Source organism: Tenrec ecaudatus, chromosome 5, assembly GCF_050624435.1.
Source record: "Tenrec ecaudatus isolate mTenEca1 chromosome 5, mTenEca1.hap1, whole genome shotgun sequence".
NCBI lineage: Eukaryota > Metazoa > Chordata > Mammalia > Afrosoricida > Tenrecidae > Tenrec > Tenrec ecaudatus.
Window position 1 is genome coordinate 34,291,285 of NC_134534.1, and position 25,383 is coordinate 34,316,667.

Consider the following 25,383-nt stretch of genomic DNA (forward strand, 5'->3'; position numbering starts at 1 on the left):
AACTGGCTTTGGACTGGAGCAGAGCCATTCTCCCTTGGGTAGCCAGCAGAGATCAGACATGGCCTCGATGCCATTTCTGCATATATACTGTAAAGCAAACCAAACCCAAAGGCGGAGGGGACACATCACGCAACACTGAGTTAAGACCCTAGCATGTCTGACGTCAAGGAAGAGCGTAGTAGGTAGAAAGATACACTTTAGCCGACTGACTCAGTATCCCATTATACACCGTGGAAACAAGTTTGCTACTTTTGATCAATTTTCGCTTCACTAATTTGATCAGACTTGTCTCTCCCATGGGAACATCACCGACTGAGAAGGATCAGTCTCTTTGGCACATACCCCAGTAGGAGAACACAGAAGTTCACACAGAAGTTCAGTAACTATGCATTCTTTTTCAATCGCATATTATCATCATATTGTAACTCGGCCTCTGGGAGTCGTCCCTGGGTGATACAAAGGGCCCATGGGTTCAGTCGCTGACGGAGGGTTTGGAACGGTTGAGTAGACGCAGAGGCCCCTTGGGGGGACGTACTGGTCACCACTTCTCAAGATCACTCTTTGGAGACCTACGGGGCACAGTTCTCCTCTGACACATGCAGGGTCACCAGAACTGACCCAACACAACTGGTTTGACCTTCTAGTAAATCATAATCTAGTAAATCTAGTGAACTGGTTGACCTTCTAGTAAATCAGAATCTAGGGAAAAATAAACAGAGTGTCATAAGATCGTCATAACTGAGTGCGAGTCTTAATAAAAAACCTTAGCTTAAAATAAGAATTGGAAGGGTTTGCTCCATCACAACAGCAAGCAAGAAAGGCATTTTACTTCAGTGGTTTTCATGGCATGAACTCTGTGAGACCAAAGAGCTCGCAAGCCCAATGGGACCAGGAGCCCACAGCCCCATCTTTCTCCACACGGTGGAAAAGTGAGCTTGTATAGCTCCTAGGATAATCTTACACTGCCTAGCGAGAGCTTTATTAAATTCCAACAAATAACTGCAAATGACTTTTTGAAAGTCTCCCCAGTAGGTCACAGGAACAGCTATCAACTGAACAAGTATCTAGAACTTCACAACTCGAACTTATTCAGAGTATATGGAAATTTCATTAAAAGTGGTCTTTACCTTATAAATTGTTTTTCCACTTACAATATGACGCGCAATACCCTTAATACATTTGATTTTAATGACATTAGAGGGCTGTTCTTTAGTTATATATGTCTGCATTCAGAACTGAAGTCTTTATGGTTTAGTTATTTACAGTTACTAAGCCTTTACTGATTACTAGCATGTACAATGCCTCTTGGCTATTTACATCCTAAAATTATGTCCAATTAAATTAAATAAAACCCATATTAGATTAAACACACTTCCCCTGAGGAGCTTTTAATTTGAAGTTCCTCTTTCCCTCTAAAGATTTCAACTAATTATAAAAATATCCTGCTGGCAATAGTGAGGTCACATAGAGAGGATCAGCTCTGGAGTTGTGTTTTTACATTGAAACTTTCTGCATCTCAGTTTCTCTCAAGTTAAAATGCAAGTGATAGCACATATACCTCCAGCTGTGAGCATTCCAGTGAAAACATTCATGTTGTTAATTGTATTTTGCACCGAGTTAAGTTCTTTTCTGAATTTTGACTTAGAAAAAAATCCCGAATCTCTGTAAAAACTAGTATGTGCTTTTTCATTGTCCAGTTCTCACACACCTGTGAAGCAGTACAAACACCCACGGGTTGGATGAGGCGCATCTTAGTCACAGTGGCCTCTTTCTTAGCTTTTCAGAACTTTAAAGAAGTCTTTTGCTCAGGGCAATATGCAAGAGATTTATTCAGTGCAACACATAGTTAGATTTCTTGGCGGCTGCTTGCATGGGCATTGATTGTTGATCCAAGAAAATGAGATCTTTGACAACTTACCTTTTCTGTTTTATCATGATGTGGCTTATTGGTCCAGTGGTGAGAGTTTCATCTGTTTTATCATGATGTGGCTTATTGGTCCAGTGGTGAGAGTTTCATCTGTTTTATCATGATGTGGCTTATTGGTCCAGTGGTGAGAGTTTCATCTGTTTTATCATGATGTGGCTTGTTGGTCCAGTGGTGAGAGTTTCATCTGTTTTATCATGATGTGGCTTATTGGTCCAGTGGTGAGAGTTTCATCTGTTTTACCATGATGTGGCTTGTTGGTCCAGTGGTGAGAGTTTCATCTGTTTTATCATGATGTGGCTTGTTGGTCCAGTGGTGAGAGTTTCATCTGTTTTATCATGATGTGGCTTGTTGGTCCAGTGGTGAGAGTTTCATCTGTTTTATCATGATGTGGCTTATTGGTCCAGTGGTGAGAGTTTCATCTGTTTTATCATGATGTGGCTTATTGGTCCAGTGGTGAGAGTTTCATCTGTTTTATCATGATGTGGCTTATTGGTCCAGTGGTGAGAGTTTCATCTGTTTTACCATGATGTGGCTTGTTGGTCCAGTGGTGAGAGTTTCATCTGTTTTATCATGATGTGGCTTGTTGGTCCAGTGGTGAGAGTTTCATCTGTTTTACCATGATGTGGCTTGTTGGTCCAGTGGTGAGAGTTTCATCTGTTTTATCATGATGTGGCTTATTGGTCCAGTGGTGAGAGTTTCATCTGTTTTATCATGATGTGGCTTATTGGTCCAGTGGTGAGAGTTTCATCTGTTTTATCATGATGTGGCTTATTGGTCCAGTGGTGAGAGTTTCATCTGTTTTACCATGATGTGGCTTGTTGGTCCAGTGGTGAGAGTTTCATCTGTTTTATCATGATGTGGCTTGTTGGTCCAGTGGTGAGAGTTTCATCTGTTTTATCATGATGTGGCTTGTTGGTCCAGTGGTGAGAGTTTCATCTGTTTTATCATGATGTGGCTTATTGGTCCAGTGGTGAGAGTTTCATCTGTTTTATCATGATGTGGCTTATTGGTCCAGTGGTGAGAGTTTCATCTGTTTTACCATGATGTGGCTTGTTGGTCCAGTGGTGAGAGTTTCATCTGTTTTACCATGATGTGGCTTGTTGGTCCAGTGGTGAGAGTTTCATCTGTTTTATCATGATGTGGCTTGTTGGTCCAGTGGTGAGAGTTTCATCTGTTTTATCATGATGTGGCTTGTTGGTCCAGTGGTGAGAGTTTCATCTGTTTTATCATGATGTGGCTTGTTGGTCCAGTGGTGAGAGTTTCATCTGTTTTATCATGATGTGGCTTGTTGGTCCAGTGGTGAGAGTTTCATCTGTTTTATCATGATGTGGCTTGTTGGTCCAGTGGTGAGAGTTTCATCTGTTTTACCATGATGTGGCTTATTGGTCCAGTGGTGAGAGTTTCATCTGTTTTATCATGATGTGGCTTGTTGGTCCAGTGGTGAGAGTTTCATCTGTTTTATCATGATGTGGCTTGTTGGTCCAGTGGTGAGAGTTTCATCTGTTTTATCATGATGTGGCTTATTGGTCCAGTGGTGAGAGTTTCATCTGTTTTATCATGATGTGGCTTATTGGTCCAGTGGTGAGAGTTTCATCTGTTTTATCATGATGTGGCTTGTTGGTCCAGTGGTGAGAGTTTCATCTGTTTTATCATGATGTGGCTTGTTGGTCCAGTGGTGAGAGTTTCATCTGTTTTACCATGATGCGGCTTATTGGTCCAGTGGTGAGAGTTTCATCTGTTTTATCATGATGTGGCTTGTTGGTCCAGTGGTGAGAGTTTCATCTGTTTTATCATGATGTGGCTTGTTGGTCCAGTGGTGAGAGTTTCATCTGTTTTATCATGATGTGGCTTATTGGTCCAGTGGTGAGAGTTTCATCTGTTTTATCATGATGTGGCTTATTGGTCCAGTGGTGAGAGTTTCATCTGTTTTACCATGATGTGGCTTGTTGGTCCAGTGGTGAGAGTTTCATCTGTTTTACCATGATGTGGCTTGTTGGTCCAGTGGTGAGAGTTTCATCTGTTTTATCATGATGTGGCTTGTTGGTCCAGTGGTGAGAGTTTCATCTGTTTTATCATGATGTGGCTTGTTGGTCCAGTGGTGAGAGTTTCATCTGTTTTATCATGATGTGGCTTGTTGGTCCAGTGGTGAGAGTTTCATCTGTTTTATCATGATGTGGCTTGTTGGTCCAGTGGTGAGAGTTTCATCTGTTTTATCATGATGTGGCTTGTTGGTCCAGTGGTGAGAGTTTCATCTGTTTTATCATGATGTGGCTTATTGGTCCAGTGGTGAGAGTTTCATCTGTTTTATCATGATGTGGCTTATTGGTCCAGTGGTGAGAGTTTCATCTGTTTTACCATGATGTGGCTTGTTGGTCCAGTGGTGAGAGTTTCATCTGTTTTACCATGATGTGGCTTGTTGGTCCAGTGGTGAGAGTTTCATCTGTTTTATCATGATGTGGCTTGTTGGTCCAGTGGTGAGAGTTTCATCTGTTTTATCATGATGTGGCTTGTTGGTCCAGTGGTGAGAGTTTCATCTGTTTTATCATGATGTGGCTTGTTGGTCCAGTGGTGAGAGTTTCATCTGTTTTATCATGATGTGGCTTGTTGGTACAGTGGTGAGAGTTTCATGTTTTATCATGATGTGGCTTGTTGGTCCAGTGGTGAGAGTTTCATCTGTTTTATCATGATGTGGCTTGTTGGTCCAGTGGTGAGAGTTTCATCTGTTTTATCATGATGTGGCTTATTGGTCCAGTGGTGAGAGTTTCATCTGTTTTATCATGATGTGGCTTGTTGGTCCAGTGGTGAGAGTTTCATCTTCTTCACACTCATGTCTAGCCCACACTGCAGGCTGAGGCTCTTTCTGGAAGTAGCATTTCAAGTTGTCTTCATTTACTCAAGTAAGGTTGTGTCACCTGCTTAGTCTTCCTCCAGTCTTAATGCTGTGTTCCTGACTTCGTGCAGCCTCGCGGATGATTGGTTTTGCATACAGACTGAGTAAGTATGATGTACGTTCTGCATACAGATTGAGTAAGTATGATGTATGTTCTGCATACACATTGAGTAAGTATGATGTATGTTCTGCATACACATTGAGTACGTATGATGTATGTTTTGCATACACATTGATGTAAGTATGTACAACCCTGCACACACATGTTCCCATTTTGAACCAGGCAGGATCTCTGTTTCGTTGAAGCTATTGCCTCTCATGATACAAAGGCAGGCGTTCTGGAATTCTCACTCTATGGAGTTATTCATAATGTATTATGGTCTAAAAAGTTAAATGTAAAAGTGGACAATGCAAAAAGAAGAAGAATTAATGTATTTGAATTGTGGTATTGGCAACAAATATTGATTATTCCATGGATGGATAGAAAAATAATCAAATTAACTTTAGAAGAAATAAAATCAAAATGCTCTTTACAAGAGAAGATAGTCAAATGTCATGCTTACTTTTTACACGTCATTAGGAGAATGACATGCTGTTTGGTAATCTAGAAGGACAATGGAAAAGAAGAGAATCTTCAATGAGATGGACTGACACACTGGCCCCTCCAATGGACTCACAGGCAACTAACAACAATAACAACAACAACAACGATTCTGTTAGTCCAATAAGGTAAATCATGAAGGTTAACACCAGAACAACTAAGAACACCAGGATCAAACATGTTTTAGACATTACTACTTAAAATCATTTTTGTCTTTTGAAATGAAAGATACAAATAAGTTTATTTTCCTTCTGTACCTCAGAGGACTGAAACACACACTCAATGGAGTAAATGGAAACAGAGTGAAGAACACTGTATTTGATACTATTGTAGACGTTGAAGATAATGTAAAGAAGAAAAATTGTCCAGCCGGGAATTTAAAAAGAAGTTTCCATCGAGCTGATTCTGACTCCTGGGGAGGCCACTGTCAGAATTAGACCTGTGCTTCATAGTACTTCTTTCCTTTTCTTTTATTAAATCATTTTACTGGGGGCTCGTACCACTCTTTTCACAATCCATCCATCCATTGTGTCAAGAGCATTTGTTGCCATCATCGTTCTCAAAACATTTTCTTTCTACTTGAGCCTGCTCTCCCCACCCTCCCTCATGAACTCTTGCTAATTTATAAATGATTATTTTGTCATGTCTTACACTGTCCGATATCTCCCTTCACCCACTTTTCTGTTGTGTGCCCCCCAGGGAGGGAGTTATATGTAGATCATTGTGATTGGTTCCCCCTTTCTTTCCCTGCCTTCCCCTTCCCCTCCTGGTATGCCTACTCTCATTATTGGTCCTGAGGGGTTTATCTGCCCTGGATTCCCTATGTTTCCAGCTCTTATCTGTACTAGTGGACATCCTCTGGTCTGGCCTGATTTGTAAGGTAGAACTGGGATCATGATAGTGGGGTGGGGAGCATTAAAGAACTAGAGCAAAGTTGTAAACTTCATCAGTGCTATACTGTACCCTGACTGGCTTGTCTCCTCCCCGTGACCTTTCTGGAAGGGGATGTCCAGTTGCCTACAGATGAGTTTTGGGGCTCCACTCCGCACTCCCCTTCATTCACAATCATATGATTTTTTTTTGTTCTTTGATGCCCAATATCTGATCCTATTGAAAGCTTATGATCACATAGGCTGGTGTGCTTCTTTCATGTGAGCTTTGTTGCTTCTCAGCTGATTGTTTATCTTCAAGTCTTTAAGACCCCAGATGCTATATCTTTTGATAGCTGGGTACCATCAGTTTCCTTCACCACATTTTCTTATGTACCCACTTTGTCTTCATGATCATGTCAGGAAGGTGAGCATCATGGAATGCCAGTTTAATAGAACAAGTGTTTTGTGTTGAGGGAGTACTTGAGTAGAGGACCAATGTCCATCTGCTACCTTTATACTAAACCTATAAATATATGCACATAGATCTATTTCACTTTAGCCATATGTAAATAGGTTTACATATGTACATGCCTGTACTTAGACTCTACAAATGCCCTTTGCCTCCTAGTTCTTTCCTCTATTTCCTTTGACTCTCCTCTTGTCCGACTATCATGTTCGGCCTTCATTTGGATTTCAGTAATTCCTCTTGCTTACATTGCCCTTGATCAAGCCCTACCAGGCATCCTACACCCTCTTTGCCATCAATTTTAGATCACTTGCTCCCTTGTCCCTGGGACTGTTAACACCCACTTCTTCTTGCCCACCCCACCCCCCGCTTCCCCCTCTTCCATGTCCCCCTGGAACTGTTAGTCCTACTGTTTTCTCCTCCAGATTGTTTATCCTGCCTATCTTATCTAGATAGACCTGCAGAGATAATAACATGCACACAAAACAAAGACACAGCAAAACAAAACAACAACAAAAAACCAATGACAAAAAAATAAAAAGAGAGAGAAGCCTGCAAATAGTTCAAGGTCTGTTTGTTGACCTTTAGGAGCGTTTTCCGGTGGAGTCTGATGGGGTGCCATGCCCTGGCCCCAATATTTTTGTTATTGCTTGGGGACTTCATTGCTCTGCTCCCCTTACTGCTCTGTTGCACACACTTAGCCTCTGCATGGTGGGGTCAGATTGGGTGCAATTCCTGACTTTGTCTCCAGTGCTGTCCCCCATAGTGCTATGGATCAGTGAGGGATGTCGGCCCTATGGTCCTCTCTGTGTATTGGCTTCTCTAAGCAGGAATATTGTCTTCAGGGCTTAGTGGGCCAGGATGTGCTTCACTCTTCCTCCCCTTTCATTTGTTCCTGTGTGGTCTGATCAGACACGTCCCTCTCCCTGAGCTGTAGCTTCAGCGCTGTCCACGTAGTTGGGATTGGGGCCGGCCCCTCAGACCTCTCTATTGGTTTTCTGCTTCATGCCAGTATGTTGCATTCACGTCTTGGAGCACCGAGTTGAATTCTGAGAATATTGTTTATATCTCCACAGGGAAAGATGACTGGGATTCATAGTATTTTCAAGGCTGATTTGCCAGAAGTAGTGGTAGCCTAGTTATTATGTGTTGGGCTGCTAATCAATAAGGTCAGCAGTTTGAAACCACCAACCTATCCATAGGAGAAAGATGAGGCTTTCAATTCCTCTAAAGAGTTATAGTCTTGGAAACCCTGGGGTCAGTTCTGTGCTGTCAGATAGGGTCTCTATGAGTCAGAATTGACTTGATGGCAGTGAACTTGGGTTTTTCTCTCTATCATGCTTATTTCCCAAATAAAAACAAATCACTCTTCAACTGTCTCCACCAAGTTACAGTGTTAGTTCTTTATTTCTATATTATTTTATTTTTTGGTAAAATTTTAAAGTTGAATTTGTTCGCATTGCACAACACAATAACCAATACTCACAAATGGCGATTTAAGTAGAAATTAAGTTAAAAATGAAATGAAATTTAAAGGTCAGTAGCAATGAGTGGCTGGGGGCCACTATACTGCATGGCACAACTGCAGAGCATGCCATCACTGAAAGCCCCATGAGACCATTCTGATCTACACTACAATAAACTAAAAGAGAAGACTCTAGATTTAAACTGCCCGGAATCAAATCTCAATTTCTACCTTCAGTAACTGGGGAACGTTGGGGAAGCTCTTCCACTCTGTATGCTTTGGTTTCCTCATCTGTAAAATGGGGGTAATCATAATTTATCATTTCTCATAATGGGGTTTTAAGGTGTATATTATTTACACATAAAATGATTCAAGTAATAGGTAGACCATAATAAGTGCTCAATAATTATTAGGTGTCCTATTAAGGCCCGCGATGGTGTCAATGGTTTGTGACTCAACTAGGAATCTAAAGGTTCTAACTCACTCAGCAATTCCCTGGAAGCCTGATGATCTCCATCCACCAATATTACAGCCAGTAAGACTCAATGGAGCAGTTCTATTATGCAACGCAGAGGGTTGCCATGTTGACACTGACTCGAAGGCAATAGATCTTGTTTTGTTTTTATATTGTGTGTGTTTTTAAAATTCACATTCTTATAGTTATCTGCCCTGGTTCTGCTTCACCTCCAATTTTCTACAATTTCCCCAAAATGAGCTCTATCTACCACTGCAAAGTTAATCAAGGGCTCATCAAATTCCCTTTTCTTGACAGAACCAGTGGTAAATTCTCAGCCTTCCTCTTTCTGACACAGCTGAGCATGTCCTCATTCTGAAAATACTTTCATTCTTTGTCTTCCAACATTTCACATTCTTTTTTCTTTAATAGCTACTCTCTCTTAATGTCTTCTTTAATGGACGCTCTTCCTCTTCCTGATTTCTGTTAAGAGTGTCTCAGCCTAGTCTTAGTTTTCTTTTGAGTCAATTAATTCAACTTATCCTAGGTAATCACATCCAATACCATGGCTTTAAATGCTATCTGCTGAGTACTCTCAAATCCTCCTTCATCTAGACCAGCAGTTCTCAACTTGTGGGTCGTGACCTCTTTGGGGTTGAATGGCCCTTTCACAGGGGTTGCCTGATTCATAACAGTAGGAAAATTTCAGTTATGAAGTAGCAATGAAAATAATTTTATGGCTGGGGGGTCACCACAACAAGAGCAATTGCATTAAAGGGTGGCGGCATTCGGAAGGTTGTAAACCACTGATCTAGACCTTCTGAGCACAAGGTTCATCTATCTCCTAATCTTACAACTTCACTTTGATGCCTAAATGCCATCTTACAAACAGCATGTCTGTAGGGCGACTTGGCTATACATGTTTAAAATTTACAAAGTGACTTTAGGGTTTTCAAAGAACTTTCTTATATATCTTGAAGTATGAACTTTATAAAAACTCTGGAAAGACCAAATAAAAAAACCCAGCCCATTGCCAGTGAGTGGATTCTGATTCGTAGAGATTTTATATAGACTTTCCAAGGCTGGAAATCTTTCTAGGAACAGAGAGCCTCATCTTTCTCCTGCAGGGCAATTGGTGGGTTTGAATTGTTGATGTCGAAGTTAGCAGTCTAACACGTAACCAACAGCACAGGTGTCATTTCTTTTGTCACATAAGCACATTATGGTTTACATATGTATGGTATGTTTTAAATGAAGTCATATTTAACATCCTGTATAACCTTGCCTAAAAACTACATCACAAATTTCTACCCCGTCTATATGCTTGCTACTAGGCCATGACACCTATCAAGTCAAATTTATTCTTATGAAATGGCGACTTTAACAGTGAGCTTTCAATGAACAGGTAAACAATTATATAAGCTTGTAGGACAGACAAAGTGAGACATGACTTAATTGTCCTGTGTACTGGTGAACATACCTTTATAAAGGATTTCTCCTTTGACACATGACCAATGGGCTATCATCCAGATGTAATCATCATTCTTTAGAAAGATCTCATTTTATTGAGTTTTCTATTCTTAAAAAAACAGGGAAGTAGTTTTGTTTGCACTTAAAATCCATATTGATACAGTAATAGTTATTTTTGCTGTGATTAATAATATCTGGCTAAATTGAAAACATTATGGTGTATCATTCATGAATTGATAATTTTGTACTTCATTACACATAGATCTCTACATAGAAGCCAAAGCAACCCAGGGAATACTAAATGAATCTTTGAAAACAAACATACTAATTGAAAATGTATATGGTGTTTCTTGGTTTTAGGTCAGACACTCAATACATCATATATATGCATATACTTATGATATACTTATATCATGAGTATATGTGTATATATATATTTACATCTAAGCAAATTACCTGTTATAAGATTCAACATCATAAAACTAGTTATTTATTTAGGGTAATGTAATTCCATAATCAAATAATGACGATTATTAAATTTGAAGATTCCAGTTCTAAATACTAGAGGAGTCTGTGGTTACATTTTTTTCCTTAAATAGACAAGACACAAAACCATAAGGAAAACATACATGTGTACACACAAATATAGAATGTAGAAGTCAACTGAAATTTAGGGTCTACTCATTGTAAAACAATCCTATAATTAAAACTCAAAATTTGGAAGTGAGCGATATTTTGAAATCCATCATCCATAAGTAGGTAGAACTATACATTTTTAAAATGCTAAGTGTTTTAATTTGTATAGGTCATCATTAGTGAACACAACAAAGAAGTTCAATGTCTTAATTCTGCTGTTCTATATGCAGGAAGGGGCTATAGGATGTACAAAGGATAAGTCTCTCATTCTTAAGTGTGCTAACGTCATGTTCTTGAACTGCCAGCCTGAATGCTGCATGGACGACAGACACACTGTAGCAGTGCTTCATCACCCATCACTCGCATCCTTCTTCCACCCGCCGGCTGCTCAGTATGCAGGAGCGACATTACTGTTGAACATGGGAGAGAACCTTAGCATTCTCTCCTTCACTAGCCCATATACCAGTCATCACAACAACACAAACCCCATGGTGATTCCTATTCACTGGCAACCCCAAGGATAACTGAGCAGAGCTGCTCCTCCAGGGTTTTCTTGACCTATTTGGTTTGGACGCAGGTCTCCAGCCCTTTGTTTTTCAGGGCCACTGCTGCTGGGGGGATTCAAACCATCAGCCCTTAAGTTAGCCATTGAATGCAATTGGCTTGTGCCCCAGGGACTGTAATTAGCCACTTTGTTCTCCTAAATGAGCCCTTTAAATGGTTCCTAAATCTCTTATCCCCCCTCTCTATATCTGTCCTACAAATGCCTTCTTGTAAGAGCTGTTCTCTGGTCTGAACTTACCTGCTACTTTGCTAACTAGCCCTCAACTGCTCTTTACCAGCTCGGGGTCTCTGTTTAGTCAAGGAAGCCTCACTAAACTGTGACCCAAAATGTGATCCTGTTGGCCTGGTCTTTAATTATCATCCCTTCAACATTCCATGTGAAGATGACATGGAGTTGCTGATCTTTCAATGGTTCCTACTTGGAACTGATGCCTGGTTCATAAGGAATCTTCTTTAGCTGCGCAGAGCAGGCAGCACTTCTAGGAATGAACTCCTAAAACCTCCTTGCTGGACCAAGTGGTCTAACGAGGAGCCTCCAATGCACCTTTTATTTAATTCTAGTTTACCTCCGACAAAGGACCTTAGATATTCTGTTCACGTCTCTGCCTTCTACTAGACTATAAGTCACTCAGAGTTATAAAGTATTTCTTAATTGTCTTTGCTCTCTGTCATGCAATAAGTCTTCAATTGCTATTAATAAAACTTTCATATTTACTTTATTATTTACTTTAATAGCACGTCTGTTTTAGATTCTTAATGCTTGAAAATGTGAAAGAAAAAAGGCCAAAATTACAGTTTCAGTAGAGAAATGTAAAAACATAATAATCTATTGCAAAGGTCGCTATCATTTTAACTTAACACAGTTAATTATGTATGTTTCAGCAATTTAAAAGATCCAGCTTAAATGTGATTGCTATGTTCAAAATTCAAATCTGGATCTACATTAAAAATGTGAAACAGCATTTGAAAGCGCCAGATAAACAATTCCTACCACAGTAATCACATTAAATATAGTGAGTTGCAACTGGGATATAAAGAATATTACTCAATAATCATCTCAATATAATATTAAATAAGGTTTAAATTCCAGAATCACAGTTATAGTTTAAAAAGCTGATTAGCCGGGTCCAAGAATTAAAGTACTCTTAGAATTTTGTGGGGTTGTAGATTTATGTCCTGACATCTGTGTACAAGAACCGTTGTATTCAGGCATAAATTAGATTTAATCCAGTTGACTATAATTTATTTGCTGTAAAAGAAACACCATATTATAAGCTCTCGCCGGTTTGCTAAGTAGAAGATATGCTATTATTTTCAAGATTCCAGGAATTTAATGTTTAATTAGTAACTCCCATTTGAAAAAAAAAAAGACATTGCTTTGACTCACAAATTTTCTTAATTGCTAACAGTGGCTTTTCTGAGTAGGAGTGTTGTATGTAATTTATTTTTTGCAGATGTGATTTAGAGACTGAATTGTAAAGAAGCAAAGCTTTGAGTATCTTCACCGTCAGCAGAACCTCCCTCCCATCCTTGCTGCTGGAGGAGAGTGCTGCTTGAAGTTTAACGGGGGGAATGACAGCACTGGAAGTCCATGCTCCTCCCCCCGGAGAAGGAAGTCAGGCTGTCAGTAGTAAAGGTGCTACATTAGTTACACAACAACTATGAGGTGTCCTCTTCATCAGGGCCACTTGTCAGAACCTAAATGCATTTGTCTGGTTCCAACTTGAGGGGAAAAAAACAAAACAAAAAAAACACCCTGAAATGTACAAGGAGCATTACCAAAAGAGAAGCAGATCTTTGGCAGATCTGAGCATCTTTACAAAGCATTGCAACTGACCATCAGGGTACCGCAGCTTAACTCCTCCCTGAGGAGAAAGACACACACGTCAGCGTCCTGCCAGGCCTACACACACTTTTTATGTTACGTGCCAGAAAGGTTCGGCTCCTCTGCCTCTGGAAGGTGTGACCCTCCACATACCACTGCAATACAAGGGGTGAGCGAAGAGAGTAGGTGCTCGAAGGGCAGACACAAAGTCAAAGGAAGCAATAACAATTCCTACCCGTTTGGCTGAGCTGAGAAGCGCTGCGGCTTTTCCTTGAGAGACCAACAATAGCTACCATTTTGGCCCCAAGGCTGGATCGACGCTTCTTGCCGCTGGTGCCCAAGGCGCCCACCGCCGTGTCCGACTGGCTGCCGTCCTTCTTGTCCAGCGAGCACATGTCCCCACTGATGCTGGTGCTTTTCGTCATGTTCTTCCCGGAGAGGCCCATTTGTCTGCTTTGCATTTTGGATGTAAATACACTGTCAGCAGGTGGACGGACACACAGTGGGGGCAGAGTGGGAAGGAAAAGACAGAAAAGGTGTTTTAGATGCAAGATCTAGAGGTCATTTAAACTGCCATTCATGAGCTGTGGCTTTGAGATGGAAACATTTCAACTCCTGTGGTCCTGCCTGCGCTTTCTACTCATCAGTGCTAGTCTGCGCGCAACCACGCGAGCCAGACTGCCATGCTGTCCGAGAAGCCCAGAGGAACAACCTGCATGGGAAATCGGCGGGCTCATTAAAAGAATATGCTGCTTTGCGCGGGCAAATAGGCTTTCAGGCTGCCCTACGGATCATAAAAGATGTTTCCAAAACCATTCATCTTAATTTGCTGTGTTTTACTTTTCCCTTCAAAAAGAAATTAGACAAGTGGGCCATTTTTACAAAAAAATTTATCATCGATGACTAGCTAATATGATTTTCTAGTAATGATGACATTTTCGAAGAAGGATTAGTATTTTTCTTAGCTGTGAATGAAAAACAATTTATTTTACTTTGCTCCATTTCACATTGTCAATAGAAATGTTGCTGCTAGTTGCCATCGAGCCAATTCCAACTCGGGGTGACCCCGTGCGACACGGGGCAGAGCTGTCCTCCATAGGGTTTCAAAGCTGGGACTGCTCGGGAGGAGTCCCCAAGTCTGTCTTTCCAGGTGCCTCTGGGTGGGTTCGAGCCTCCAACCTTACAGCTAGTAGTCAAGTGCTTAATCATTTCGCACCATCTAGGGACCTTGATCTAAATTGACATTCCCCAAATAAAGGCAAGATGTTCTCCTTGTCTTCATTTGAAAGAAATATGAAGGGTTGAAGGGTTGGCAAACTTTCCAGACTAAAGAGCCAATCCTGTGCCTCCTAATTTAAAAATTATTCGGGAGCCTAAAGTATGTTTTCACAAACAAATGAAATCACCATTATCTGAATAATATCCTTTAAGATTTTTTTTCAGTTTCACGTCAGAGCCACATGTAAGTGTCCTGAAAGAGCCGTATGTGGGTTGAGAGTCTTGGTTTGCTGATTCCAGAGCTGGACAATATGCTCAGAAACCAATCAAAAGTCACCATGCTGGAAGCTGGTCAACAATCTCCGACAAGACTAACACTGGACGCAGGCAATCGGGCTGGCCCACCTAACCCTGTGACAAAATGACAGCAGCCTGCTTTGCAGGGGTGGCGGGAATTATTCACAAATCATCAGTCGTTGACTCAATTCTAAACAGTTACATTTGCTGCTTTAATTCGGCTCTGATAACGGATGGTTTTATTTACTCAGTTATTTGAGGTTGAAGCAGTGCTTCCCAAGGTGGGTGATATCGCCCCTTGGGGGTTGCTGGAATGTCCAGGGTGGCTCAAAGACCAATGCTTACACTTTATCCTGGATTATGGGGTTCTTGTTATTACTGGAGTAGCGCTAATTTTGTTTCTGAAAAGGGGGCAGTAGGCCAAATAAATTAGTGAACCTAAAGTTTGCAGTAATAAAAGAAAATAGTGAAAACCAAGAAACATTAGATATAGCCTTCTATAACATTTAAAGGCTAAGAATGAGAAAGTGACCCGACTAAGGTAATCGGTTATCTCTTAACTCAATTTCTTCTTTGCTTTGCAAGTTTGTTTTCTTCCCCACGACCCTGGAGTAAAATTTGCTGAAAACATAGGGGTGTATGTCAGTATTGCTGACCGATGTACATTTTTGCCAAGAACTAAAGAGGGAAATCCCAGGGTGAAATTAACCTATAGAAGGTGCGGTGACGTGCACCTCTCACATCAGTCTTTATCAATCTTAAGAAGTGCGGTATCCATAAGGGTGGGGGTGAGGTGGGAAGCACAGTGTATTGTTCTATGATACCCCAAACAGACAGCGACTAGTACCCTATGGAAGTAGCACCCCTTACAATAGTCAACCCTTTGAGCTCAAAGGGACAGCATCTTCCCCAGGACCTTTCAGAAGGCAGGACAAGCTAGGAAAGGAGAGGAAAGCAGTGAGAAACAGGCCGGACCGTGGACGTGAGATGAGGGATGTTATGCTGTGGCGACAGCAATCAATGACATGAAACAAAATGTGTCTGGATCACTGAAGGGAAAGCAGATTTGCTCTGTAAGTTTTCAACCAATTCATAGTAAAAAGTTTAAAAGTGTTTCCCAAACTGATCATTTTCACGCTTGTCTGTATCCCCCCGCCCCCCGCCCCACTCTTAACAACTAGTATAGACTAGAGCAAGGGTCCTCAGAATACGGCCCGAGGGCCACACGCAGCATGCCGGGGTGTTTACTGTCACTGCCTGTCCTGCTTAGCAGCTGACCTGTCCAGTGTACATAGGAATTTGTTCATAGTTGTTTTAAAACTATAGTCCGGCCCGCCAATGGTCTGAGGGACAGTGAACTGACCCCATTTAAAAAGTTTGAGGACCCCTAGAATGATTTGGGTGCAAAAGCTCTGGGCTTGAATCCCCACTTCCCTGTCCTATGCTTAACTGATCCAAAAAAGAGCTATTTATTCACCTTAAACCTCAGGAGCTAACCAGATACCCCATCATTATTGCAATACGTATTTGAACAAACCCGCTGCTAGGCACTGGATTTTAAAGTGCCATTCCTTGCAGGGAAACAAAAACAATCTTCTTTGGTCCTACTGGAGTTCTTCTAGGTTAAAGATTTTTCTATCCTAAATAGCATTCCTTTCCTAAAATATGGAACTGGGAATTAGGACGACCCACATTTACTACTTAATAAGCTTGACTCCACTTTAACACAGTCAGCTAACATTTTTGCCAATCAAGGAGTCATCATTTATTCAACAAACATGTATTTTTCACTCATCACAAATACGGGGTCACAAAAATGGTGAGAGACAGTCCCTCTTGATGACATCACTGGCTGCATACAAATCTGTTGTTAGTTTACCAACTTTAAGGATAAGAAACTCCAATTAAGAGAAAATTTGGATAAAACCTCCTCTCTGTTTAGTATATAAAATTGAAGTCTCGGAGTCGAAGTCTTCGATTTCTGGAAATGGCAGACATTTACAGTTTAGTATTTCCAACATTCCTGTAGGGTCTGCATGTAAATGCACCGCATAACTGTTTTGATTTATTCTGGTATATAAATGTGCTTGTGCGCCCTGCATGTGGGCACATGGGTTTACATACATCAACGTTAATATCCAGAGGCGTTAAGGAGGAATAGTCATAAATTATAAGCAAGGTTCCTTTAGTCAAAAACTTCTGCCTCAATTATAGCCTTAGTAGCGAAGCTGTATTTGTGGCTCTCAAGCCTGGCTCTCGTGGCAGGAAGCAGTACCTGGGAGCAGCAGGCAGCCTGAAATCGCCACGCTTCCTCTTCAACAGGATGTTAAAACCTAAAACTCCACCACATGGAATGTTGATTTTTTCAAAAAAAACAAAACCAACTCCCATTCCGGGGTCTTGTCGTTCCTTTAGAATACATTCACTTTGGAGCTTCTCTCCAGTGGGAGGTACGACAGAAGGGGCAGGTTTTCATTCCAGTGATGAAGACAGACAATAAACAAAAGCATGCAGACAGGGATAGAGACGTGACTGGAGAAACTAAGATGGGCTGAGGAAGAGGGGCTGGAATACTGCGAGAGGGCGGCCGGTGAAGTGAACAGGTCTCTGAAAGGAGACAGGGAACTGGATGTTGAGGCGCAAGCGTGCTCTGGTCTGTGAGGAAGCACAGGGAACCCCCAGGCCAGCCAAGCTTGTGCTGAGAAACACGATGAACCTGAGGGACACGGAATGAAAGGAGAGGACACGCGGGGGCTCCTGCTTTCTTGGTGGCTTTGAGATCACATGTATAGAACAGTTAAGGTTTTGAAATGTTTCCATGACAGCACGTATTTTATGAAAGTTGCATCTCTTCTCGGATTTTAGTTACTTCTGAAAAAACACTCTCAATGACCTGACCTAATTTTTTCTTATTTTCTCTTTCTAGTGAATTCTATGCCTGCAAACATTTCTGGACTCAGCAAACTTAAAGTAGCATAAACATGCTTGCCAGTCATTAGTTGAGACTTTCAGCAAACATCTAGTTGGCACTGACAGGGTGTTGGGTGCCCAGGAGAGCCAGTGGGGGGTGGGATGCTGAGATGGAGCTAAGCTCTATACTCCTGAGTCAAGCAGTTGAAAATGACTGGGATAAAGGATACCATCTTTTCTTCACATGAAGGGGAATGATATATATATATATATGTGTGTGTGTATATATATATATTCTGCTCAAACTGGATATCTAGCCAGAAGACCATCTCTGGAAAGTGAGCACATAATCCCAAATAGGCTAGTTACGCCTTTCACATTATGATGATTAATAAAACTATGAATGGGACACAGGAATTCTACTCAAGATGAGTGTAGTTTATGAATGCAAACATGAGTAGCAGCGCTTCTACCAACTGGGAAAACAGAATACACAGATTGTGCTATGAAATGTCACCGAAGAAAACAGACCGCTCCCAATAAAAACAAATGGCATCGTTGAGTCTTGAGTGATAGGTATGAATGACTACACGTAGAGAAAATACTCAAGGGAAGACAGTGTTAGGGATAAACGTGCTGAGATAAGACAGCACAGGCCACGCGGGGTAGGATCGGGCATTTTCACACAGTGGAAATTAAGAGTGGCCGTTGACTTGCTTTCGCTAATGAAATGCCAGTGGCAATGAATTCTGTCACTTCAGAATGGAATGAATTAATCGGTGGAGTTTGGCTCCAACTTCTTCTTCCTCTGCCACTGTGACTCTGAGACCACATGTGGAAAAGGAATCTCCATTAGAACCAACCAGCCCGAGTGACCAGAATTAGAAGGAACCAACCTTGCCAACCCGCACTACCCATGTTGTTTTTATGAGCTAGAAGTCAATTTTGTGGAATTCCGAGAAACACAATTGAGCCTGCCCTGACTACAGAAGTCCTCATAGTGCTGCTTGCTATACACACGATTGGGGGTTCAAACCCACCCAACAAGGAGGGTACCAGCTCCTGCCAAGGTTTATACCACCTCAGCTCCCTCTGTGGGGGCTTATGAGTCAGATTCGACTCTGAGACTATGGGATTGGTTTGGGTCTAACTAATAAAGGTGGATTGAAATAAGAAAGAATGGTTAGATATCTTTGGTTAAAAAGAGTTTATAGAAATAATCCCAGCAAAGAATATAAGAGCCTACTATTGCTAATTGCCCGTGGCTGCAACAATGGGCGCATGCAGAACCATTGTGAAGAAGGCACAGGACAGGGTAGTGCTTTGTTCTGCTAGACAGAGGGCTACCATGAATTGGAAACAACTCAATAGCACCTACCAACGATCATCCCGAGGAAGCAAAGCCGAAGGTAAGGGTTAGTTGAAGGAACTACCTAAAAAGTGTACTATCTGCTGGATTCTGGAGATGAACTATCATACCTGAAATTAGTTAGCATTTACTATGTGCCCGATACTTTCTATTGCTTTACCTAAACCATTACAACAATGCTTAGAGTTGCTGACATTGCATCCATTATGAAAAAATCATTGCCCCCGATGGGTTGGTTTAGGAAGTGATTACCATGTTCTGATGGAGAGGTTCAAGCAGGAGAGCAGTCAAGACTGAAAACTGGTGGGCCAGGGGAAACAACAACAAAAACAGGAGACGACAGCTGAAGTTAGGACGACGTTTGAAGTCGGGAAGCCGAGAGTGGCTCAGGGGAGAAGCGAAAAGAGGACATCTTGGGGGAGTTCTAGATTTACAGGCAACGAAGACCAGGAATCCCAGAAGGGAACAGAGGTATGTCTTTAAAAATTGGAAAATCAAACGGTTAAATTGAATAGAAGACAAGAAGGAAGTTCGACTCAGAGTGGTCAAAGGGTGTCCACCGGCTAATTAGCATGCGCTTTTAAGGGCTAGATTGGAGACTGACAGGATACTCCTGACCTTTGAAAAAGCAGCTACTTAAGTCCGTTTCTGAGGCTGCGTTACCAAATTCCCCAATAAAGAAGCAGACACTCGGATGGTGAGTAACTTTGTAGAGAGAGAGGGTGTTGAAGAGAAAGAAAGACCACAGCGCTTGCAAACACGTGAAAGGTCGATGCAAATTACCAGAAGCAATGCTCGCTGGGCCCTGGCTTCAAGCGTGAATTGACACCATGCGTCACACTTCCTAATAGCAGAGGGATACCAAGAAACTCAGCTCTTTGGGCTGCTCTTGCGAATCACCCAACTCCACAGTCGGTGCACCATGTTTGTAGATTATTTAACCAATGATAAATATTCTATACTTTTGAAACAATTACACCAAATAAAAATTCACGTAACTACGAAATAGTTAGAAAGTTAAGCCACAATATTAAACTACAGCAGAAGTTAGGACTGTAATTTTTATCCATATAAAATTATACGATGCTGTCTAAAATATATAAATTACTATGTAATGAAGGCTACTAAAAATCTTAAATTTTGAAAAATATACTATCTAATGTGCCAGTTGAAATTTATTACAAATCAAAACCACACTTAAGAGATAATCTCTATTGTGTAGAATTATACTACACCATTTCTGAGACCCTAAAAGTGATCTATCTTGGACAACATCCCATTATTGTTCTCTCTTAATTCCATTCCTAATTTAAATCTAGTTTTCCAAACCTACATAAAGGAATCTACCAGAACTTGTGTAGTCCATGGGGTTTTAAAAAAACCAAACTATAAACCCTGCCCAACTCCAAATATTAAATACTCCTTCTGGTTTGCCTCCCAAAGATCCATCTACTACCAATACGAAGTCAAAAAGTACTGCTATAAAATATTCAACCGCTTTCAACCCAAATATCAAAATGTGAAGCTATTGTTTCTGGGCACGTTTGAAAGCAGAGTTCACGAAGCCACCTCTCCGACTGTTCTTCAGGGTACAGTCCAGCTAAACAGCAGCTGGGGGTCCCAGAAGGGCTCAAATCCTGCTCCTCTGACATGTTCGTTGAGTTTGGGGAACAAAAAGGGCTGTAGGTGGGGTGGAGTAAGTCTCCCAATGAAATCTCCTGGCCAGCCCTTGCCACCCCTGGAGCAGGCGCTCTGCTGAGATGGACGCACACCAATTCCTCAATACAACTTTCCTGGCCTTCTCACCACCAATGCAGTTTTCTCAAAATTTCGCAATAGCCCCCGTGGCGTTTTAAGTCCTCTTAGAAAATACATCAAGATTACATCTTTGGATACCCTTTGTCAGAGAACCTCCTGAGCTGACATCTCTGTCTTGAATTTAACTGGCCCAATAGAGCCCTCAGAAGACACTGTTTTGTGAGACTTTTTTTTTTTTAAGAAACCCTAATAAGACTAAGACAAGTGTATTCCTGAGAGAACTTGTATCCAGTAAAAGTGGATCATAGAAACATGTCTAAACATGTTTGGAATAAACTACACATGTATGAACTGGAACCCCAGAAGCAATATTAACCTGGTACATCATTTCTTTATATCCAGAAACTAAGATACTTTTGTGGAAGCTGTCAATATTTTCGTTTTCGCTGCATGATAATAAGAGCAAAGAAGCTGTGACCTTCCTTAGTCAGCGCCCCTGTCACTCACTGCCATCTACTTGATACTGACTCACAGCGACCCTACAGGACAAGGTCACAGCACCCCCCCCCCCAAAGTTTCTAAGACTGTAACTGTTATGGGAGAACGCCCTGACTTTCTCCTGAGGAGCAGTTGGTAGTTTTGAATAGCCAAGAGCATATTGAAAGCCCACAAAGTGGGGACACTCACATGTAACCACCGCACCCCCAGGGCTCCTCAGTGAGTCAGCTATACAGATTTGTAGGCATCAGAAACAGCTCTCTACTAGTGTTTCAAGTTCCTGAATTTATGACATTATCTCACAGATGTCACATTCTTACTATTTTAGTGAGCTTTGCACAATTGCTCCAGAAAGCCTTTACTATTGAAAAATACAGTCATTGATCCTCTGTAACAGATAGCAGGGCTCAAACGCCTCAGCTGCAGGATTTGGAAAAACTAGAGGAGGAAGGAAGGCCTTTGTGCTTTCCAATGCAGTGCTGCTCTTGGCCCCTGCTTACTTCGGAGCAAATGAGGGCTTTTGGCTCAGAAAAAAAGGTATCTTTCAGTCGATAACACACTGATGTGCTAATTAATACAGATATTTAAAGTATATAAGTATCTCATTTCCAGGAGTATCCTTTTTCTGTATTTTTTCCTCGACTTTGCTGGGCATTAAAAATGACTAAAGATTATGGATATATATATATATATATATATATATATATATATATATATATATATATATATATATATATATATATATATATATTCCATGTGCTTCTTAAGGATTCATAGCCTATGGTCCTAGTTTTTAGACTTGATAAAAACAAAATAAACTGCTGAAATCAATATTTTTCGTTTACTTTAATGGGAGTGATTAACAAAATTATTTCATTTTAAAAGTTTAAATTTTCAGTGTACAGTTTCTTTGTTAAAAGGGGGGTATATTAAGAGAGTTACTGCTCAGCATACTACAAAGAAAAATATATCTGTCAGCGTTCTAATTGTTCACTTGTGGTTCTGCGAGGCAGACCGCGCCTTCCTCTGGTTGTCTCTAAATTTGAGACACAATCTCGTGTTGCTGGACCCACAGTTGCAGCCACCGGGCAGTCCTTCTCCACGAGCTCTTCTTTCTTTTGGTTTTAACTGACTCTCTACTGTATCACGCATGGTGCCCTTCCATTCACTGTTAATTAATGAACAATTCATTAAAAATTAGTTGAAGGATATTATATTTTATATTAAAGAGCCTTGGTGATATAGTGGATTAAAAGCTGGTCCCTTATAGGGAAAATTTTATTCAATTCAATTCTGAGGGAGCTATTTAGTACAATGACACCATGTAAATTTATTCAAGCCACAAGAATCTGAAAACTGCATTAAGAGGTGATAGGTAAACCTTGGCTGTAAGTTAGAGCCACGTGCGTTTTCTGTCACTTAAGAGTTATTAACCTGCTCTGAGCTGTAGTTGCTTTGTCTATTTATTATCCATCCTCCCATTTGGATGCAAAATCTATGGAGCAAGAACTGTCCTTTGCCCACTGCAGAATACCAAGCCTTTAAAGAATGCCTGCCCGGGGTTGGGGTGGGGGTGGGGGTGTTCAATAGAGGTCTGCTGAAGAAATGAGTTGAGTAATCCCTAAAGCAAGCATCCTAACTCCTGACAGAGTTGTGATGAGAATTAAATAATGTGTATACAGCGGTTTCGCACAACATCCAAAATATTTTTCAAGCCATGTTAGCTATAGTTATGCTATGAAGTGACTTCAAAAAGTTCAGTGAAAAACAGGATAGGCTTATAACTATGAGGGCATTGGAGCTTGACTAAGAATAGACACTTAAACTTGCTATATTTATCTGAGGCAGCAGCGACTTTATATAATCATTTAAAGTCTGTTTTGTTTTGGTTTTTTGTTCCTTTTTAAAGGGCCAGCCCCTCAGGCTTTATAAAGGAAAATACTTTCCAAACCTTTGGTCAATTCAAGTTTGAAAACGTGATCCAAAGACAACACTTATAAAATGCTCTTATTACTTAAAACAGTTGATATTGCAAATGTACCTGAATTCAATTTAATGGACATGTAATGATCACCTATAAAATACTTGATACTCTAATGGACACGGAAAGAAATGCTACATAGGCTAGTATTAAATAAAATATGATGTATAATAAATTGTTCTATTTAGTTGCCCAAAATAATCAACACTGGAAATTCTATGTCTTTGTAGAGTCAAACCAAACCCACTGGTGCTAAGTGGGCTTTGGCCCATAGTGCCCCTATAATGGAGTCTCCCAAGCTGTAAATGTTTACAAGATTGTCCTTAGAGCTGCTGGTAGTTTGAACTGCCAACCTTGTGGTTCGCTGTCCAATACACTCCTCTAAAAGCACGGTAACTCCAAAATTCGGCCACTCCCATCAAACCCCTTTTTGCCTGAAAAGAATGCCAGTATACGTACTGTGTGAATACCTTTAACAAAAATGGTTCAAAAATATCCCATGAGGTTAGAGACTTATGGTAAGCAAATGAATAGGCCACCCAAAGAAGCCCCGACTGTCACCTGGGTGTAGCAATGAGGACGCGTCCTCTTGAAGCATTCGGGTTATTTCCTTGAGTTGGTGTTGGAAGCTAAGCTAAAGGTAATGGAAGGCCATCAAGCCTTCCGTTGGTGGAGTCCCGGTGGGGCAGTGAGTTACGCATTGGGCTGCTAAAGGCTAGGTGAGCAGTCTGAACCCCAAAGCCACTCCATGGGAGACAGAGGAAGTTTTCTGCTCCCCTAAAGATGTAAAACCTTGAAACTCCACTGGGGCACTTCTATTCTGACTTAGAAGGTCGACCTGACTGTAGTTTGGTTTTTTTAGATACCGTTCATTAAGGATGCTGGTGGCTTAACTTTTGGGCTGCTAATCATGAAGCTGACAGTTCAAACCCATTAGCTACTCTGCAGGTTCAAGATCTACAGTTTAAAAACAGTAGTTCAACTCTGTCTTACGTGAGTCCGAATGAGTTGATTTGAGTTCGAATCCACTCAGTGGCAGTGAGTGAGTAGACTTTCATTTATTCATTTTATGAAACATTCTGACTTTTAAGTTACTCTTGAGATGGCAGAAAAGCAAAAATAATGAAGCTAAATAGGATGGAAACAAATTGTCCATATCTCAAACAATCCTCTCCTAGTGTAGTTACGGAACATTTTGCTTTTGGGGCAATTTATTAGGTTCTTTTCTTTGATGGTATAACTTCCTACTCTCAAACTCGTATTTGAGTGAATGAATTTTTGGCACCCTGAAGAGATGCCAGGAAAATAAATTTCTTTTTAAAAGAAAAAAACTGAGTACACATGCAAATATAAGGAGGTTTTCTTGACTTCAAAATGCTTTCATATTAAATTATGGGATATAATAAACACGTGTTTTATTTTGTAATATGTTTTAAAGCACATTGAATATTTAACAACAGGATTTTGACTTAAAATGTTGAACCATAATACTGGTAATCAACATTAAGTGATGATGTTGACTTTTAATTTTAAACTGAAAATTTAAAATGTAACATTTCCATCACAGTGTACACGATTAACTTGTTATAGTCCAAACATTTTTTGTTTGAACATGGAAATAATAAAGCCTTTGGAATTTTTGAATGCTTATGTTAAAGATAACGATGCAATGAGATTACTGAATAACCCAAGATTTACCACTAGGCATTTTAAGTCAAATTTCTAGAAACACAATTATCCCAGCGATATCAATATATGAAAGTTTAATGTAAAAACAAGGAATTGAAAGAAGAAGCACAGCAATTAAATGGCAGAACTAACTGAAAGAAAGACTAAAACGAGGGACGTGACCAATCTGACACATAGTCAATTAAAAAAAACTACCATACTTTTTTCTTCTTCACAACAAATACCTTTCCTATCCAAGTTTCATTAAACCCCACTTTCTTAAAGAAGAACAGAGAAGACTTTGGAGTGAGATGTTTTGCTCTGGGGAACTACACTCTATAAAGGCTCTGGGCTCGCATGGTACAGTCCCATATCGACTTATAACATGTGGCAAAGGAGAGCTTGGAATGGGGTTGGATTGAGAACTGTTCAGTGCAAAATACACTCTTGTTTAGAGAGCTTAGCACTAAAATGAAACAATAAACAAACAAAAATCTAAACCCTAAAAACCCGA

General features: G+C 40.6%; 1 protein-coding gene across 31 annotated transcripts in view; it reads right to left on the bottom strand.

Moving 5' to 3' along the window:
• The window catches only part of RIMS2 (regulating synaptic membrane exocytosis 2), a 575,734-nt gene that overhangs the window by 60,166 nt on the left and 490,185 nt on the right, over positions 1 to 25,383 (bottom strand). For 8 of the 31 annotated variants that reach the window (XM_075549379.1, XM_075549378.1, XM_075549380.1 and 5 more), the window contains one exon: positions 13,406 to 13,647. The exons of 22 other annotated variants lie outside the window; for them this stretch is intronic. In XM_075549379.1, the coding sequence (XP_075405494.1) occupies positions 13,406 to 13,647 (242 nt within the window). The remainder of the gene's footprint in view (positions 1 to 13,405; positions 13,648 to 25,383) is intronic. One more of the 31 variants, XM_075549407.1, reaches the window with a different exon arrangement.